This window comes from Oryx dammah, unplaced genomic scaffold, assembly GCF_014754425.2.
Source record: "Oryx dammah isolate SB20612 unplaced genomic scaffold, SCBI_Odam_1.1 HiC_scaffold_25, whole genome shotgun sequence".
In the NCBI taxonomy this organism is placed as follows: domain Eukaryota; kingdom Metazoa; phylum Chordata; class Mammalia; order Artiodactyla; family Bovidae; genus Oryx; species Oryx dammah.
The window spans coordinates 1,509,732-1,528,856 of record NW_024070209.1 but is presented as its reverse complement, the minus strand read 5'-3'; the positions used below and the strand labels follow the sequence as shown (position 1 = coordinate 1,528,856).

The window sequence follows — 19,125 nt, the reverse complement described above, 5'->3', positions numbered from 1 at the left end:
TCAGGTGGTCTGGTATTCCCATCTCTTTAAGAATTTTCCACAGTTTATTGTGATCTGCACAGTCAAAGGCTTTGGCATAAAGCAGAAGTAGATGTTTTTCTGGAACTCTCTTGCTTTTTTGATGACCCAGCGGATGTTGGCAATTTGATCTCTGGTTCCTCTGCCTTTTCTAAATCCAGCTTAAACATCTAGAAGTTCATGGTTCACATCCTGTTGAAGCCTGGCTTGGAGAATTTTGAGCATTACTTTGCTAGCATGTGAGGTGAGTGCAGTTTTGTGGTAGTTTGAGCATTCTTTGGCATTGCCTTTCTTTGGGATTGGAATGAAAACTGACCTTTTCCAGTCCTGTGGCCACTGCTGAGTGTTCCAAATGTGCTGGCATATTGAGTGCGGCACCTTCACAGCATCATCTTTCAGGATTTGAAATAACTCAACTGGAATTCCATCACCTCCACTAGCTTTATTTGTAGTGATGCTTCCTAAGGCCCACTTGACTTCGCATTCCAGGATGTCTGGCTCTAGGTGAGTGATCACACCATCGTGATTATCTGGGTCATGAAGATCTTTTTTGTGTAGTTCTTCTGTGTATTCTTACCACCTCTTCTTGATATCTTGTGCTCTGTTAGATCCATACCATTTCTGTCCTTTATTGAGCCCATCTTTGCCTGAAATGTTCCCTTGGTATCTCTGATATTCTTGAAGAGATCTCTAGTCTCTCTCATTCTGTTGATTTCTTCTGTTTCTTTGCATTGCTCACTGAAGAAGGCTTTCTTATGTTATTCTTTGGAACTCTAAATTCAAATGGGTATACTTTCCTTTTCTCCTTTGCCTTTTACTTTTCTTTTCTCAGGTATTTGTAAGGCCTCCTCAGACAACCATTTTTCTTTTTTTTTTTTCTTGGGGATGCTCTTGATCACTGCCTTCTGTACAATGTCACGAACCTCCATCCGTAGTTCTTCAGGCACTCTATCAGATATAATGCCTTGAATCTATTTGTCACGTCCACTGTATAATCCTAAGGGATTTGATTTATGTCATACCTGAATGGCCTAGTGGTTTTCCCTACTTCCTTCAATTCAGTCTGTGTTTGGCAATAAGGATTTCATGATCTGAGCCACAGTCAGCTCCTGGTCTCATTTTTGCCAACTGTATAGAGCTTCTCCATCTTTGGCTGCAAAGAATATAATCAATCTGATTTCAGTATTGACCATCTGGTATTGACTATGTATTCAGTAAGACTGATTAAATGTAACTAAATTAGGGAAATTGAAACCAGAAGATAGAAGAAACAAATATCCCAGTTTGGCGACTGATGTTAGGAAACTAAGATCAGGAACCTATTTTTGCCCAGTCCTCTTGGCTGGGCTCCTAACAGGGCTTGCCAATGGGTTATGAAGGGGACAGTAAGGGTCTTTTAATATCAGAGGAAAGAAAGCTCAGATTATAGACACCCATGCAGTGTTGAATCAAGTTGATTTTAGTTGAAGAAGAAGGAATATTTGTCTTTGGGAGACTCTCTGGGCTTATAAAATAAAAAATAGACATTTTTGCAGAATTTGCTATGTAATAGAATATTGTATTACAAAGGTCTGATATATCAAGTGTTTTATAAAGGAATGAAGGTTATTTTAGGGGAAATTACCTTCCTTCTATTTGAGACTCAATTTATTAAGCAGAAATGTAAATATCATAGAGTATAATTTAGGATAAAATACAAGTTTGAGTATATTCTCTATACATTTATGAAATGATTATAATTTAAAATTACTATAAGGTAATAGTCTGATATGGGAATTGAGTTTGGCTTGAATATATTCAATCAGCCTAAATGAATATATAGATACAGTAGAAATACTGTAAGAATGTATGTCGAAAAATGCATTAATAATTTGATTGGTCATTACTGGCATGGGCAGTTCTGTATGCTGCCAATTGAATATGGGGGGCCTTGTAAATATTAGACATTCTTTATTTAAGAACAATTAGTAAAGCAAAAGAAAATGAAAGAAGAACTGAAGAAAAGGGAGAATTTATGTTGGAGAAGATGTTAAAAATGTATGCCAGTAAGGAAATTCATCAGATTAAGCCTCGTCTTCATTCTGAAACTTTTGCTCGATGTCTTGAAACAGACCACCTGAAATGAATCTTGAGTTAACATCAGAGCATTAATGGCAGACTTCTATGGCTTTGCCCATAGGATCTAACAGCAAAGATCTCTGTCCTGGGCAGACTCGAGAAGGAAAAGAACTGTCACAATCAATTTATTGTGCTCCAGGATGGCTACATTTGGGGTTGGTTCTTTAGGAAATGTGATGGTGATTTATTTCACGTTTACGTGTGTAAAAGTGGCCATAGCTGGATCCCACCGATGGCCAAGTCATGCTGCCCCATCCACGGTGGAAACGGAGAGAATGAAATATGACGAAAACCTTGCCTAGTTGGAGATGCTGAGGGATTTCCCTGGTCCTGATGGGTTAGGTTTAGCTCCAGCAGAGCACGTGGTTTAAGGGGAAGAAGGGGCTGTTGTAATGAAGTGAGTGGGGTGATTCTTAGTAAAGTCACCTGGGGACTGGGACATGTTGGTGTTGCATGCTTTCTGGAGATGAGGCTGGTGGTACAGGAGAGAGTTTATTGGTGACTGGGACTGGGCCGCCCAGAGTCCCGGGCTTCTTCCAGCTCAACAGTGAGGGGCATTGAGGACTGGGAGCAAGAGGTCCCTGTGAGGACACTGAATATCTGGTTTCTGGCCCTTCTTCTACCACTTACTAGATGATTCTTGTTGGACAAGTCTTTTGACCTCCCTGAGTCTAGACTCTTCCATCCATGACATGGGGTCAGCACGTCTTGCCCCACTCAGCCCTTTATGAAGGGTCGTTGTGGGGATCCACAGGACAGAGGACCTAGGGACCCTCTGAAAAAGCCCGCAAATATCCACTACAGTTGTTTTTTATTATTTGCTGGGAACGAACCCTCCCGTGTGAGTGATGCTGGAGCCAGGCACTGGTACGTGCTCCAGCCTTGGAGGTATTTTAGGAAATAATCAATCCAAGGTGCACTGGGTAGGAGCCACGCCAGGAGTCATAAGTCTTGACAGTTTGCTGCTTGAAAAAATTAGTAAAGCTTGAGAGGAACATTGTAAAAACCTATAGGAGGGAAAGTAGTGTGTTTGGGGAGAGAGCTTAAGCCAGTGTGGAAACTGAGAGTCATCCAAGGAAGACAGGCTCCTCCTGCCCTGGTGGGGCGTAGTTTACACACATGTACAAACACACACAGCACATATGTACACACTCGTGCATGTGGGCAGCTTGCACGAGTTTTGTGGGGTGCATCTCAGAAGAGACTGGTGAGTCAAAAAGGGTAGCATTGAGACTTCCCTGGTAGTCCAGTGGTTGGGACTCCAAGCTTCCAACTCATGGGAAACAAGTTCCATCCCAGATCTGGGAACTAAGATCCCACATTATGAGGGGGAACGGCCAGAAAAAAAAAAAGCATTAATTCCAAGAATGGGTAATTGGAATTTACACATGCAAGGGCCCATTACTTTTGGCAGAAATGCCACCTGCCTCTGAAGTTTTAAAATGAAACAGCAATAGTGCTCTTATCCTGTCCCATTTCTTGCTGGTGGAGAAGAGCATGCTTGTATAGCTTTGGGATTCAAGGCTGCTGTGCACAGCAGTGGAAGACAGGGGGGACCAGACATAATGGTTTTTAACTGATCAAAGCCCAAGGATGGTCTGTGGTTAGAAACGAAAGTGAAGAGTAGTGCTTTTCCTATATCCAAAATATTCCAAAACCTTCTGAATCCTCTGTTTTGACACGAAGCCTGGACTTGTGCCAGGCTCTCGCTGTTGGTGGGAGTATTGGTTGAGTTGTCATGGAGAATTGTTGAGGGGAGGCCCAGGGACAAACTTGGTTAAGGCCACTTGAGGCCAAAGGCAAGTCAGTCAGGGCTGGCCTCCATGCAGGGGTAGTTGACTTCCTATTATGTGAGAAAAGACTCTTTAACCACTCTGTCTGTGGTCTGAGACCAGATGATCACATTAAAAAACAATGAACAGATGCTCACTACTATATATAAAAGAGAAACAACTAGGATTTACTGTATAGCACAAGTAACTATACTCAATATCTTACCATAAACAGTGATGGAAAATAATAGAGGTATATGCTGGGAAAGATTGAAGGCAAAAGGAGAAGAGAGTGGCAGAGGATGAGATGGTCGGATGGCATCACCGATTCAATGGACACGAACTTGGACAAACTCCAGGAGATGGTGAAGGACAAGGAGGCCTGGTGTGCTGCAGTCTATGGAGTCGCAAAGAGTCGGACATGACTTAGCGACTGAACAACAACAATGCATTTATATAAATATAACTGAATCACTTGGCTGGACACCTGAAACTAACATAATATTGTAAATCAACTATACTTAAATAAAAAATTTTTTTATAAGGATGAAAAAAAACATTGACTTCTGTAGGGTGATAGGATTATTTTTTATTTAAAAATTGCTTAATAAAAGTGTGGAATTTTTTAAGTTGTAAAAGTAACATTTATTATTTTTAAAAATGTTAATTTAAATGGTCAGGATTTAAGGCTATCTTGACATTGGGTCTGTCATGTTTTCAGGTGGAGAAAACAAGGAATTTTGTCAGTCGGAGCCTGGTCATAGGAGAAGTCCTCTCCATAGCGGACATGGCCACAGGAGTGAAGGTGAAAGTCACTGGGTCTCCCACCCTTCATGCACTGCGAGTTTTGTTTTATTTCACTATGTTTTTTTATTTATTTGGCTGCGCTAGGTCTTAGTTGTGGTGTGCAGGATCTCATTCCATGACCAGGGATTGAACCTGGGCCCCCTGCGTTGGGAGCTTACTGGCTTAACCACAGGACCCCCAGGGGCATCCCATGAACTGATGATTTTGAATGAAAAGGAGTGAAAACAAAACAGTTCCATAGGTGTCAGTCTATTCCTACAAGAGATGTTTATAAAATGGTACACCTCCCAACACATCTCGACCTCTTCTTCAACCATTGTATTCAATCCAGTATTTGTTTTTCTTTGCTTTTCTTTTTGTATAGTTTTACTGCATTTGTGCCAGTCAGTTATTTTCCTTTCCTTCCCTTTCATGTTTTCAGTTAATTGCGTGGGCTGCACTGGGTCCTCGCTGCCGCTCGGGCTTGCTGCAGCTGGGCCGCTCCCTGGCGGTGGGCGGGGCTTCTCTTGTTGCGGAGACAGGCTCTCGGCACTTCGGCTTCAGTAGGTGTGGTGACGGGCTCAGCTGCCCCTTGGCGTGTGGGACCTTCCTGGACCAGGCACTGAACCTATGCCCCCTGCACGGGCACATGGATTCTTAACCACTGGACCACCAGAAAATCCTCCTGAGTCTTCAACTACTGAATAATACTCCTTTGGGTGGAACAACACTTGGAATTCTTATATGCTTCTCCATTTTTGCTGATTAAATGGGTATGAAATGGCATCGTGCTGTAGACTTGTTTTGCATGTACCAGCTCACCAAGGGTGGTAAACAGAATAGCTTGAAAGGCATGAGTGCTGTGACCTCTCCTGATGCCCTAAGTCTCCCAGCAGGCATGTGGCTGCATGTACCTTCTCTCCCTCCCTGGATGCCACTGCATCTCCAAATAAGGGTCTGCATGCAGACATCCAGTTCTGATGTCCCCAAAGGGGAGAAGTCGTGATGATTAGAACATGAAGATGAAATGATCAAACAGGAAGCCATTGATGAGTCCAAGATGCAAACTCTTTGTCTTCTGTGGTATAGACGTTTATATGAGTAAGAATAAAAGGGCTTCCTTGGTGGCTCAGGTGGTAAAGAATCCACCTGCAATATAGGAGACCTGGGTTCGATCCCTGGGTGGGGAGGATCCCCTGGAGGAGGAAATGGCAACCCACTCCAGTACTCTTGCCCAGAGAATTCCATGGATGGAGGAGCCTGGTGGGCTATTGTCCGTAGGGTCTGTCTCAAGGAGTCAGACATGACTGAAGTGACTTAGCATGCAGCAGCAGAAATTAAAAATGAAGACTTCTGTGAATGCCATCCCAAGGTGAGGACATTTGTGGGGAAGCTGGCTTCCCTACGATTTCAGCCAGGCAGGGTCTCTTCTCTCTTGGCTGTGGCTTCCGCAGTGAAGAAAGTCAGCTCAGATGCTCAAAGAGATCCTCCTCTCAGAAATCCTAGAGGATCCTGCTCAAGACTCACGAGCCTCAGCTGGTCGTTTTGCTACATGGCCGCCGCTTCTGTCTGGCAGGTCTCTATGGGGAAGCCTCCACAGGCCGTCCCCACTCTCTGGGTAGGACACCTGCTCGTCTGCACCTGCAGGGTCTTGTACGGAGCCAGGCACACAGAACTGCATAGGGAATGTTTGAGCGAATGAGGGAAGGGCAGCTTCTGGTATCAACCAGACCGAAGAAACATTTCAGCCCGTTGCAACGTGTGGACGTTACTTCTTGGGTTGGCTAAAACGTTCGTTTAGGGTTTTTCCACAAGATGCTACAGAGAAACCCGAATGAACTTTTTGGCCAACCTAAGTAGACACTGATTCAAACAACAAACCGTAAAGAAAGACTAGGAATCAGTTGGGGAGATTTGAACATTGGCTGGCTGGCAGTATTAAAAGATTATTATTGTATCTGAGGTGAAATAATGGTTTTAGGATCATGTTTTTAAGAAGAGTCCTTACCTTTGACAGAGGCTTTGGAGATACTTAGGGATGAAGTGACAGGATGTTTGGGATAAACTTTGAGATCACCTGGGGTGTAGAATGGGGGGAAAATGAATAAAATGGACCACGAGCTGGGCATTGTTGAGTTCATGGTACTCTTCTATTTTGTTTGAATTTTCCCACAATAGAAGACTTTTTAAAAAAGTTTTACTCCTGAGTATCCTAGAAGGAAATTTGAATAGATTTAAAGAAACAGACCTTTAAAAGTGCTTCTCTGATCACATCAATCCTCTACTGAAGACCTCTTCCTCTTGTGGTTTAGAGAAGGCTGCAGCCCTTGAGTTGGCTCACAGGTCCTCACATGGCCCGGCCTGGCCCGACCTTCGCCTCTCCAGACACCTCTGTGCAATATGGTCCCGCCCAGGAGACCCACCATCTTGGCCTTCTTTCGGTCCCTTATTTCCACATCTGGACACTCACGCTGTCATCCTAGAAAGATCCTTTCTCCTCCTTCACCTGCCTGACGCTCATTCTCAAGTCCCTGCTCAAGTGTCCTTCTTTCAGGGAAACCTCCCTCCAGCCTCAAGCTTATTTATTTCTTCCTGTTCGCGCCGAGTCTTTGCTGCCGCGCAGGCTTTTCTCTAGCTGTGGTGAGCGCCGGCTGCCCTGGTTCCTGCGCTCGGGCTGCTCTTGGTGGGGGCTTCTCTTTTTGCAGAGCATGGGCTCTTGGTGCACTTGAGCGTCCGTGCTTGTCACGCGTGGGCTCAGCAGTTCAGCCGGCCAGCCCCAGGGCACAGGCTGAGCTGCTCCACGGCATGTGGGGTCTTCCTGGACCAGGGATGGAACCCCTGTTTCCTACATTGGTAGGGAGATTCTTTATCACTGAGCTGCCAGGGAAGCCCAAGCCTGAAGTTTGAACCCCACTTACATGTTGTCATCTGTCCTTGTACCTTACAGCGTCTGTCTGGGTGTGCACCCAATTTTGGATCGATGTATTTATTCACATGTCTACTGTATGTCACTTAGCACCGCTAGAGGGCAAAATCCTTGGAGACTGTCTCTGTCTACATTCTTGCTATGTAGGAAGTGTCACGGACTCGATGGATGTGAGTCTGAGTGAACTCCGGGAGATGGTGATGGACAGGGAGGCCTGGCGTGCTGCGATTCATGGGGTCGCAAAGAGTCGGACACGACTGAGCGACTGAACTGAACTGAACTGAGGAAGTGTCAAGACATGAATATTAAATGAATGCATAGAATCAAAGCTGTTTGGCAGTCACTCAAAAGGTTAAATGTAGAACTACTGTGTGATTGAGCAGTTCCACTCCTAGGAATGTACCCCAAAGAATTAAAGCAGGGGCTTAAATAGATCCTTGTATGCCAGTGTTCATTGCAGCGTTGTTCACAGTGCCTCATAGGCTGAAAGAAACAAGTGTCCATCAATGCATGAATGAATAAGCAAAATACTGCCTAATATATAGAATGTACCATGGAATATCACTCAGCCATAAAGATGAATGAAGTTCTGGTACATGTTACAACACGAATCTTGAAAATATGCTAAGTGAAATAAGCCAGATCCATGAGGACAAATACTGTATGATTCTACTTACATGAACATTTGAGAATAGACAAATTAATTTATAGAGATAAAAAGTAAATTACAGGTTCTCAGAGGCTGAGGGAAGAGGAGAACTGGGTCAGTTGTTGGTTAATGAGCAGTTTGTTGGGAGGATGAGACAGTTTTAGTAGTGCCGTGGTTGCATAATACTGTTAGTATAGTTCATCCTGCTGAACTGTACATGTAACCGTGGCTAAAATGGCAAGCTTTATGTTATAACATCTATGTTATTATTATACCATAATAAAAAGACTTGGAAAATTGAACAAAAATGATGATTAGGGACTTCCCCTTGGTGGTCCAGTGGTAAAGACTTTCTTTTTTCTAATGTTGGGGGTGTGGATTCACTCCCTGGTCAGGGAGCTAAGATGCTACATGCCTCATGGCCAAAAAAACCAAAACATAAAACAAAAACAATATTGTAACAAATCAATAAAGACTTTAAAAATGGTCCATGTAAAAAAAATAATGACAATGAACCCTGTTTGCTTTTCCCGCACATGACTTGTTTGTTGCTGTTGTTTACTTGCTAAGCCATGTCTGACTCTGCAACCCCATGGACTGTAGCCTGCCAGACTCCTCTGTCCATGGGATTTTTCCAGGCAAAAATACTGGAGTGGGTTGCCATTCCCTTCTCCAGGGGATCTTCCTGACCCAGGAATTGAACCTGGGTCTCCTGCAGTGACAGCCAGTGGCAGGAGGATTCTTTTCTGCTGAGTCACCAGGAAAGCACTACATACGGGGTAATCTTTTTTACCTTGTGCTTGGACACCCTAGACAGTTAGCGGAAGGTGTAGGTGGTGCCCCTGGTCCAGCCCATCTGCCTTTCCTGTTGGTGATGGAGGGAGACTTCCGGTGAGGGGAAGGCAGTGCATGGTGAATGGGTGAGTCCTGGGTTGGTCACGACCTCCCCACGTCTCACTGCCAGCCCAAGGCCCCTGTGGCTCTCCTTGTCACCTGAGCTGGCCATCAACCTGAACATCAGTTCATCAGCATTATCTGCACCCCGTAGACCTGAGCGCCTTTTTCTCTTCCTCCGAGTCTGCATCATCCAGCAGCTCCAAGTGTCCGTAAGTGCTTTGGACAAACACAGTTGTACTCACACAGCCAAGTGCCGGCTGAGCCAAGGGCTGCTTGGAGAGCGACTCACAGTGACGGGGTGGGGAGAGGGAGAGGGGTGCCAGAGAGAGAGAGACCTTCTCTGCTGAGGGCTTTGAATCTCACTCTGACCTGGCAGCCAGCCCAAGGTCTCCCGCCAAACAGGCTGATGCAATATGGATGAACTTACAGCCAAAAGAATCGAGACCTGCTTCCTTTTCTTCTTCCCCATGACGGCTCCTGTTTCCCCTTGTTTGAATCATCTCACTCTGTTTTGGTTTGTGTAGGCTGCCATGATAAAGAGCTACAGAACTGGTGGTTTAAACAACAGAAATTAACTTTCTCATGGTCTAGAGGCTGGGAAATCCAAGTTCTAGGTTAGGGCCCTCTTTCTGGCTTGTAGGCAGCCAGCCACCTTCTCTCTGTGTGCTCACATTTCAGGAGCAGGGTCGGGGAGACAGAGAGAGAGAAAAGAGAGAGAAGGAGAGAGAGAGTGTACTCTGGTATTTCTTGTAAGGGCACTAATCCCATCATGAGGGCCCCATCCTAAAGACCCCATTTAAATGTAGCTAGTTCCCAAAGGTCCTGTATCCTAACACCACATTGGGGATTAAAGCTTCTGCATATGAACTCTGGGCTTCTCTGGTGGTTCAGCAGTAAAGAATCCACCTCCCAAGGCAGGAGATGCAGGTTCCATCCCTGCGTTAGGAACACTCCCTGAAGGAGGAAATGACAACCCGCTCCAATATTCTTGCCAGGAAAATCTCACGGACTAAAGGAGCCTTTTGGGTAACAGTCTCTGGGGTCGCAAAGAGTTGGACGTGACTTAGCGACTATACAGCAACAAATGGAGGAGTTTTTGGGTGAAGACCTAACAACTTAGTCCATTGCACTGTCCTTTGTGGGGTCACCATTGTTTCAAAAACCAATTGCAGTGCCTCAGTATAGCCCATCTACTCTTTGTTTTCTTTTTAAAACATATTTATTCATTTGACTATGGCAGTCCTTAGTTGTGACACGTGGAATCTTTAGTTGTGGCATGTGGGATCTAGTTCCCTGACCAGGGATCAAACCCACCCCTTTTATTGGGAGTATGGAGTCTTAGCCACTTGACCACCAGATAAGTTCCTCCCATCTGCTTTTGAAATGGAAACAATCTGAATGCGTTTGAAGTCTCTTTAGGGGACCTGCTGTCTGACCATCACGTAGGGAGGACCTGGATTCTTGCACACATCAGAGACCTGGCAGGTCCGTGGTGTCAGGGAGATGGTCAGAACGATGTGTGTTCATGTCCCAACTCTGAGACGTCTCCATCACGGCCCTAGGTGTCCCATCATACTCCTGCAGCTTCGTTTTCTGTGAGGATGGTGATGCTAGCTGGTGTTGATGCCCAGTCACAGGCTGGTTCAGATTTAAGCCAATGGTGCCCAGGAGGAGCTCCAGGCCATGCCTTGCAGGTTGCAGGAGCTATGTAAGTGGTGGTGGTGGGGGGCTGCAGCTCTTGATGTGGGCCTTCCCCAAGGGGGCTGCCAGATGGTGGCTCAGCTAGTGGGTGGAGGAGGGACCAACCTTTGTTCCCAGGCCCAGCCCATTCAGCTTTCCCTGCCCAGGGGTTGGCTCTCCTTCTAGCTACTCTTTGGGAGCTAAAGGGCTTTGCTGGAGGCCATATCCCTGGGCCCATCAGCCTGTCCTGACTGTAGTTCCCAGCTTCCAATTGTGGCCACTGGAGACTGCTACCAGCCCTCCCTGGGCCTGTTGTGCTCATGATCCCCTGCACTTGACCTTGGAGCTGTGTCTGTGGTCCTCCAGAGAAGTGAGAAAGGAGAGAAGGGGCTTTCTCAAACAGGCAGTACAAGGTGTTCAGTTCAGTTCAGTCGCTCAGTCGTGTCCGACTCTTTGCGACCCCAGGCCTCCCTGTCCATCACCATCTTCCAGAGTTCACTCAGACTCACGTCCATCGAGTCAGTGATGCCATCCAGCCATCTCATCCTCTGTCGTCCCCTTTTCCTCCTGCCTCCAATCCCTCCCAGCATCAGAGTCTTTTCCAGTGAGTCAACTCTTGGCATGAGGTGGACAAAGTACTGGAGTTTCAGCTTTAGCATCATTCCTTCCAAAGAAATCCCAGGGCTGATCTCCTTCAGAATGAACTGGTTGGATCTCCTTGCAGTCCAAGGGACTCTCAAGAGTCTTCTCCAACACCACAGTTCAAACGCATCAATTCTTTGGCGTGTGTACATGTGTTTAAAGTTACGGTTTTCCTTAGGTGTCCTTTGCCTCCCGCTTCCCTGATTTATTTCCTTGCCGCTGCTTTTCCCAGCATTTCTCTGTATCCTGCCTCCCGAGGTGGGCTGGGGTCCAGCCAGAGCAGGACTCTCGCAGGCAGTGTTGGCAGCAGTGGGCTGGTGCCCTTTCACGGGGACACCTGGTGCTGCTCCTCGTGGTGGCTCCGCGCCCTTCTCCATTCCAGCTCAGCATCCCTGTTTTAGGGAATCCACCCACCCCTCCCTGGCTTCTCCTGCAGGCTCCTCCCTTGCAATGGATGATCCTCCATCTATCTGAAGACTCAGGTCAAAGACCAGGTATCATTGCCCCCACCTCCCGAGTCTAACCCACCAGCTCTGTCTCCAGAATCCTCCCCAAACACCTCCACTTCTCGTGCCCTTTACTGCGATCTGACCACCACGCCCTGGCCGCACACCCGGGCCTGCCCACCTGGCTGGGTGCCGCGCCCTGCTCAGAGTACAGCGGGCCAGGGAGCTGCCTGTGAGAGTCCCCCAAGGGCCTCCCCAGCTGTCAGATTCCCTGCTCTTTGGAGACTGAGGCTTTGGCGACGGCGTGCTGGTCAGCACGTGGGGAAGAGGCTCGTGTTTGAACAGACCATGTGGATCGGGGTCTCGCAGGTAATGCCTCAGTTAACTCCTGTAGTTTTAAAAACATCCTTTAATTTTTGGCTGTGCTGGGTCTGTGTCACTGTGAGGGCCTTCTCTAGCTGCGGTGGGCGGGGATGGCCCTCTAGTTGCGGTGTGCTGGCCTCTCCTTGTGCTGGCTTCTCTAGGTGCGGAGAACAGGCTTTCGGGTGCGCGAACTTTGGTCGCTGCGGTTCCTGGGCCCTAGAGCCCAGGCTCAGTAGTACTGGCACACAGGCTTTAGTTGCCCACGCCCTGTGGAATCTTCCTGGATCAGGGATTGAACCTGTTTCCTGCATTGGCAGGCCGATTCTTTACCACTGAGCCACCAGGGAAGCCCAGCTCCTGTGGTTTTCCAGAAGCCTGCAGGTTTCACTCACCCAGCCCAGTGCGCCTACTAATACATTTAGTGAATGGAGTTTTTCAAAAGGTAGCCAACTCATTTCCTGTCTTTCTAAAGAGGAGGAAAAAATGTAAAATCTAGGAAAACAATACACTATAAAGAACATGTTAGCCACCAGCCAAAGAGACTTAAGGGCAGAAAATTCAACCTGTTTTAGTTTTAGAAAAATATTTTTCTTTAACTTGATTTCCAAGAGGGTTTGGGGGGAAAAAGGGCTATTTGGATGGGTTCCATGTTCCTGGGTTGGAGTTGGAAAAGCAGCTTGCTGGGTCGGCAGTGATTCCAAGGAGCAGGGAACTGGGAAATCAGGGCGCTCAGCCTCTTCCAAGGACGTTTGGTTACTCTCCAAATGCAAAGCGCCTCACGTGTCGCGTGTAATCAGTGAAATTCATCCGTGGTGATGTCAGAGCATTTCAGCTGGTCAAGTGGTTCGCTTCGACTTGATGAAGTGGCCTTTTTGGAAGTTAGCGTAAGGCTGATTACACCCGTGTGGTGCAGGGTATGGGCCCCACCAGAGGCTGATGACAGTTCTCAGATGGGAGCATGGGAAGATGCTGTTTCTGCCACTTACCTGTAAGGTCTTCCTTGGGGTCACTGTGTCCACTGGGATGCATTCCATTGCAGTGACCCCTGAAAAAAGGCACCTATTGGCTGTTGTACTCGAAGAGTCCAGGGTCCAGCTCGCTTCAGATGTGGGTGTGTGGGACCTGGTCCCTCTCATCTCTCAGCTTCTCCTCACTTTGACCCCCATGCACTGGCTTCCTTCACCAGCTCTCTTGATGGCAAGAGCAAGCCCCACCCTCCCTTCTTCCAAGTTCCATTACTTCTAATAAAAGAGAAGTTTCTCTTCTCTAATAGCTGACTCCTGTGTCCAGTGGCCAGTCTGATAGGACCCACCCAGATCGTGGATTCATCCCAAAGCATCCCCTTGGCCACGATGTTATGTAGATTGGCCAGTCCTGGGTCCCAGGCTCATCTGAAAGCTGGACCAGAGGTTGACATTAGCCACGAGCCACTTGGACTGAATCTGGAGGAAGAGGGCTCCCAAGAGGAAAGCTGGGGCTGAGTTCCTATGAGGGGATGCTGAACGGCAAGCACGGCAAATGTCTGAACACCTGAGCTCTTCTGTCTTTGCACTCAGTCCCCTGCTCCCTTCAAACGGCCCTGCTCAAACCACCCTTCCTTTTCTTCTTTCTCCACCTCTTGACCAAAGTGCTTGGCAGTTGCCTCTTACTGAACCTTGCTACACAGGGCTGTTAGGTGTCAGGCAGCTTGGACTTGAACCCCAGCCCTGCGTGCTTCCTCAGGTGCAGCTGTGGACAGGTCACTTCCTTCTCCTGAACCTCACTGTCCTCATCTGTCAAGCGAGGAAGTGGAGGTGAAAGTGTCAGTTGCTTCGTCATGTCTGACTCTTTGCAATTCCAGGGACTGTAGCCCACTAGGCTCCTCTGTCCATGGAATTCTCCAGGCAAGAATGCTGGAGTAGGTAGCCATTCCCTTCTCCAGGGGATCTTCCCAGTTCAGGGATCGAACCTGGGTCTGCAGCATTGCAGGAAGAGTCTTAACTGTCTGAGCCACCAGGGAAGCCTGGTGAGGGGAATTGCCAATTATCAAGTGAGGGGAATCGTGTTGTTCTCCTGGGATGGTTGTGATAGGCAGTGAGTGTGTGGAGCTCAGACCCTGGAAGGCGGGAGGGCACAGTAAGTGGGGGCCCACCATCCACTGCATCTGTCAGGTGGGGAAACCCAGGCATTGGGTCATTATGCAAGGTCCCCCAGTCTAGCCTGCCTCATCTGAGCCCAGCGCCTGCTCACGCCGTAGCCTTACCTCTTCCATCCACCTTCCTGTTTGCAGACTGTTTCTCCTGGACTCTCCAGGCTGCAGTCAGCACCTGGGATCAGAGCACAAAGGCTGTTGCATATCTTTGACCTAGCAGGCACCAAATTAAACCCTGAGCAGACAAGGCAGGGGCTTCCCTGGTGGTTCAGATGGTAGAGGATCTGCCTGCAGTGACGGAGACCTGGGTTCGATCCCTGGGTCGGGAGGATCCCCTGGAGGTGGGCATGGCAACCCACTTCAGTATTCTTGCCTGGAGAGTCCCATGGACAGAGGACAGAATCCGTGGACCCTACAGTCTGTAGGGTTGCCAAGAGTTAGACATGACTGAGTGACTAACACTTTCCCTTTTTCAGACAAGACAGAGTGATGGGGTGAACCGGGCCTCCCTGAGGATGGGGAACGGATGTGCTGTGCTGCTGGGGTGGCCTCTGCACAAAGGGGAACCAAGAGCCATGCCCAGGCCACGAGGGGGAGGGCGTGGATGCCTTGCTGCTTGTGGGGCGAAGGTAGAGCTTGATGAGCTGATCGGTGTTCCTTGAATGGCTTTTGCCCAGTGGGTTCGGTTGTCATTAAGTTGTTGACTGTTTCTAACAATGGTCTGTACTGTGCTTGTTTCCAGTGTGGAATAATTTACTGGCTGTTCGGTGGGGCCGTCAGAAATCTCGGAGGCCCAGCACACGTAACTCGGTGGCTTCAGCCTCTCCAGGTATGGAGTGGACCACCTCAGATAGTTTCTATGAAAGTCGCTCAGTCGTGTCTCACTCTTTCCAACCCGTGGACTATACAGTCCATGGAATTCTCCAGACCAGAATACTGGAGTGGGTAGCAAAACTTCACAGTAGTTAGGGGTGTGTGTGTGTTTGCAGAGAAAGAAAATGAAATACAGAATTAGTGTCAGCAGAACTTTGAAATGAGAATCCTAAGACTCCCTTTTATAGATTGCACAGCTCTGTTGTATTGTTATCACCCTAGTTGTCACCAGACTGAATTTTTATAATATCTCCGACTCCAGCTTACTATTCCCTCTCTTGCCAATGTTCTTAATGATCTGTTGTTCAATTGTTGAGTCGCTCAGTCCGGTCCGACTCTTTGTAACCCCATGGACTGCAGCACGCCAGGCTTCCCTGTCCTTCACCATCTCATGGAGTTTGCTCAGACTCACGTCCATTGAGTCAGTGATGCCATCCAGCCATCCTGTCCTCTGAGAGAATGATCTGAGAGGTCGGCAGTTAGAGCAGCCATTTGACTAGCTGATTCGCTTCTAACACCCGGTCAACTCCAGGAGCAGAAATACACGGGGATGTTTGCAATGACCGAGAGGGGCCACGGGAGCAATGTCAGAGGGATCCAGACCGAAGCCACCTTTGACTTCTCTGCACAGGTGAGGATTCTTCCTGTGGTTCTGCGGTTCTTTGGGCAGAAGACTTGAACCCAGCAGACCCTCCTTCCTCTTCCTCCCGAGACCATGCTCACCCACACAGTGTGCACTCTCTAGCCAGAGGTGCTCGGATTCGGAAGTGTCTGAGTTTTAGTGGAGGTGGAAGTATGCTCAGCCTCCCTGAGTCTAATACCAACACTTGCACAGCACCTACATTGGGAGGACGCTGCTGAGACATTTGAGGTGCACTTATTGACTTAATGCTTTGGGGAAGCTTGGTGAGAACAGGACCTCCACCATCTTGTGGTCCTTCTGAACTGTAGCAGGCACATGGGTATAAGAGACGTCTCTGTTGGCGCATTACCCCATGGGGCAGGAGGGCACTGTGTGTGCTGGACCTCCTTCCAGGAGCCGAGTCCTTGGTGCTGACATTGATACCAACCAGGGTTCTTGACCTTCCCCAGTCAGTTGAAACTGACCAGAGGCCAGACAAGAAATTCAGGCAAGGCTCTACTGGGGCCCCTGCTGCAGCAGGGGGAGGTGAGAGCAGGCATCAGGTTCTGTTGCTTGCTCACTCCCTGGGTGGGGGCGAGCTGATTCCTTACATGTGGTGAGTATACAGGTGTGTCGAGGGGTCAGGCCAGAGGGATGGCTTAGATGGTTTGCCTGCCCCTGAGGTGGTGTGTGCAGGGGGTATGCTCAGTATCCTGTTTTTGCTCCCGACACCCTGCTTTTTCTCCAGGCTCTTCAAAATTGGCAGTTGGGTTTTTTGGTCTCTTTGTATGTTTTCTCTATAATTTTGCCCCAACTGAGCATGCACACAGTTATTTTTAGTCCAGTATTGTATCTTTATATACTGTGTTGTTTGAGGAGAGGTGTAGACAGGTGCAAGCATTGCAGCAAAGGGTCCCAGGTCCCAGGTCTGTCTCAGCATGAGGCAGTATCTCTAACTGCTACTACTAAGTTGCTTCAGTCGTGTCCGACTCTGTGCGAGCCCATAGACAGCAGCCTACCAGGCTCCTCGATGCATAGGATTTTCCAGGCAAGAACACTGGAGTGGGTTGCCACTTCCTTCTCCAATGTAGGAAAGTGAAAAGTGAGAGTGAAGTTGCTCAGCTGTGTCCTACTCTTAGTGACACCATGGACTGCAGCCTTCCAGGCTCTTCCGTCCATGGGATTTTCCAGGCAAGAATACTGGAGTGGGGTGCCATTGCCTTCTCCATCTTTAACTGTCATATGGACAAAAATCCACAAGGCAACCAAAATAAAATTTGACAAAACAATCTGACTTTATTACATGGGTTGTTGTTGTTTAGTTGCTCAGTTGTGTCCAACTCTTTTGTGGCTCCATGGACTGTAGCCTGTCAGGCTCCTCTGTCCGTGGGATTTTCCAGGCAAGGATACTGGAGTGGGCTGCCATTTCCTTCTCTAGGGGATCTTTCTGACTCAGGGATCAAACCTGTGTCTCCTGCTTGGAAGGTGGATTCTTTACCTCTAAGCCAGCAGGGAAGCCCTGTTGTATGAGATGAACTCCAAAATGTTGGTTCAGTTCAGTTCAGTTCAGTCACTCAAACGTGTCCAACTCTTTGCGACCCCATGAATCACAGCACACCAGGCCTCCCTGTCCATCACCAACTCCCAGAGTTCACTCAGACTCACATCCATCGAGTCAGTGATGCCATCCAGCCATCTCATCCTCTGTCGTCCCCTTCTCCTCCTGCCCCCAATCCCTCTCAGCATCAGAGTCTTTTCCAATGAGTCAACTCTTGGCATGCAGTGGCCAAAGTACTGGAGTTTCAGCTTTAGCATCATTCCTTCCAAAGAAATCCCAGGGTTGATCTCCTTCAGAATGGACTGGTTGGATCTCCTTGCAGTCCAAGGGACTCTCAAGACTCTTCTCCAACACCACAGTTCAAAAGCATCAATTCTTTGGCACTCAGCTTTCTTCACAGTCCAACTCTCACATCCATACATGACCACTGGAAAAACCATAGCCTTGACTAGACGGACCTTTGTTGACAAAGTAATGTCTCTGCTTTTGAATATGCTATCTAGGTTGCTCATAACTTTTCTTCCAAGGAGTAAGCGTCTTTTAATTTCATGGCTGCAATCACCATCTACAGTGATTTTGGAGCCCCCCAAAATAAAGTCTGACACTGTTTCTGCTGTTTCCCCATCTATTTGCCATGAAGTGATTGGACCAGATGCCATGATCTTCGTTTTCTGAATGTTGAGCTTTAAGCCAACTTTTTCACTCTCCTCTTTCACTTTCATCAAGAGGCTTTTGAGTTCCTCTTCACTTTCTGCCATAAGGGTGGTGTCATCTGCATATCTGAGGTTATTGATATATCTCCCGGCAATCTTGATTCCAGTTTGTGCTTCTTCCAGCCCAGCGTTTCTCTTGATGTACTCTGCATAGAAGTTAAATAAGCAGGGTGACAATATATAGCCTTGACGTACTCCTTTTCCTATTTGGAACCAGTCTGTTGTTCCATGTCCAGTTCTAACTGTTGCTTCCTGACCTGCATATAGTTTTCTCAAGAGGCAGGTCAAGTGGTCTGGTATTCCCATCTCTTGAAGAATTTTCCACAGTTTATTGTGATCCACACAGTCAAAGGCTTTGGCATAGTCAACAAAGCAGAAATAGATGTTTTTCTGGAACTCTCTTGCTTTTTCGATGATCCAGCGGATGTTGGCAATTTGATCTCTGGTTCCTCTGCCTTTTCTAAAACCAGCTTGAACATCTGGAAGTTCACGATTCACGTATTGCTGAAGCCTGGCTTGGAGAATTTTGAGCATTACTTTACTAGCGTGTGAGATGAGTGCAATTGTGCGGTAGTTTCAGCATTCTTTGGCAGTAAAACCCTCTAAATTGATAGCTGTCTATGAATGGGTCACAGCAAAAATCCTGTTCTGTAAATCTTGCCCCCCATCTCTTTAGCTCCTACTTCCTGTCCTCAAATAAAGAAAGCAACGATCTACTTATTTCATTCTCCTTTCTAGTTTCTTGTTTGATATTGGGTGTTCCTAAAAACCAGAAAGGGATAAATACATTTTGCAGTTTTTCTAGAAATGTGTGTGTGAATGAGTGTACAAGCTTGTGTGGCCATAAGCTATGAATGTGGCCATGTGCTGTGGGCGTGGCCATGTGCTTGTGGGTGTGGCCATGTGCTGTGGGTGTGGCCATGTGCTGTGG

At 47.6% G+C, this 19,125-nt stretch overlaps 1 protein-coding gene across 1 annotated transcript in view; it reads left to right on the top strand.

Annotated features, from left to right (window-relative positions):
- The first annotated feature begins 4,454 nt into the window (after window positions 1–4,454).
- The window catches only part of ACOXL (acyl-CoA oxidase like), a 253,991-nt gene continuing 239,320 nt past the window's right edge, over window positions 4,455–19,125 (top strand). Inside the window, exons 1-4 of the mRNA XM_040224793.1 lie at window positions 4,455–4,481; window positions 4,630–4,713; window positions 15,171–15,257; window positions 15,834–15,932. Coding sequence (XP_040080727.1) covers window positions 4,455–4,481; window positions 4,630–4,713; window positions 15,171–15,257; window positions 15,834–15,932 — 297 coding nt within the window. The remainder of the gene's footprint in view (window positions 4,482–4,629; window positions 4,714–15,170; window positions 15,258–15,833; window positions 15,933–19,125) is intronic.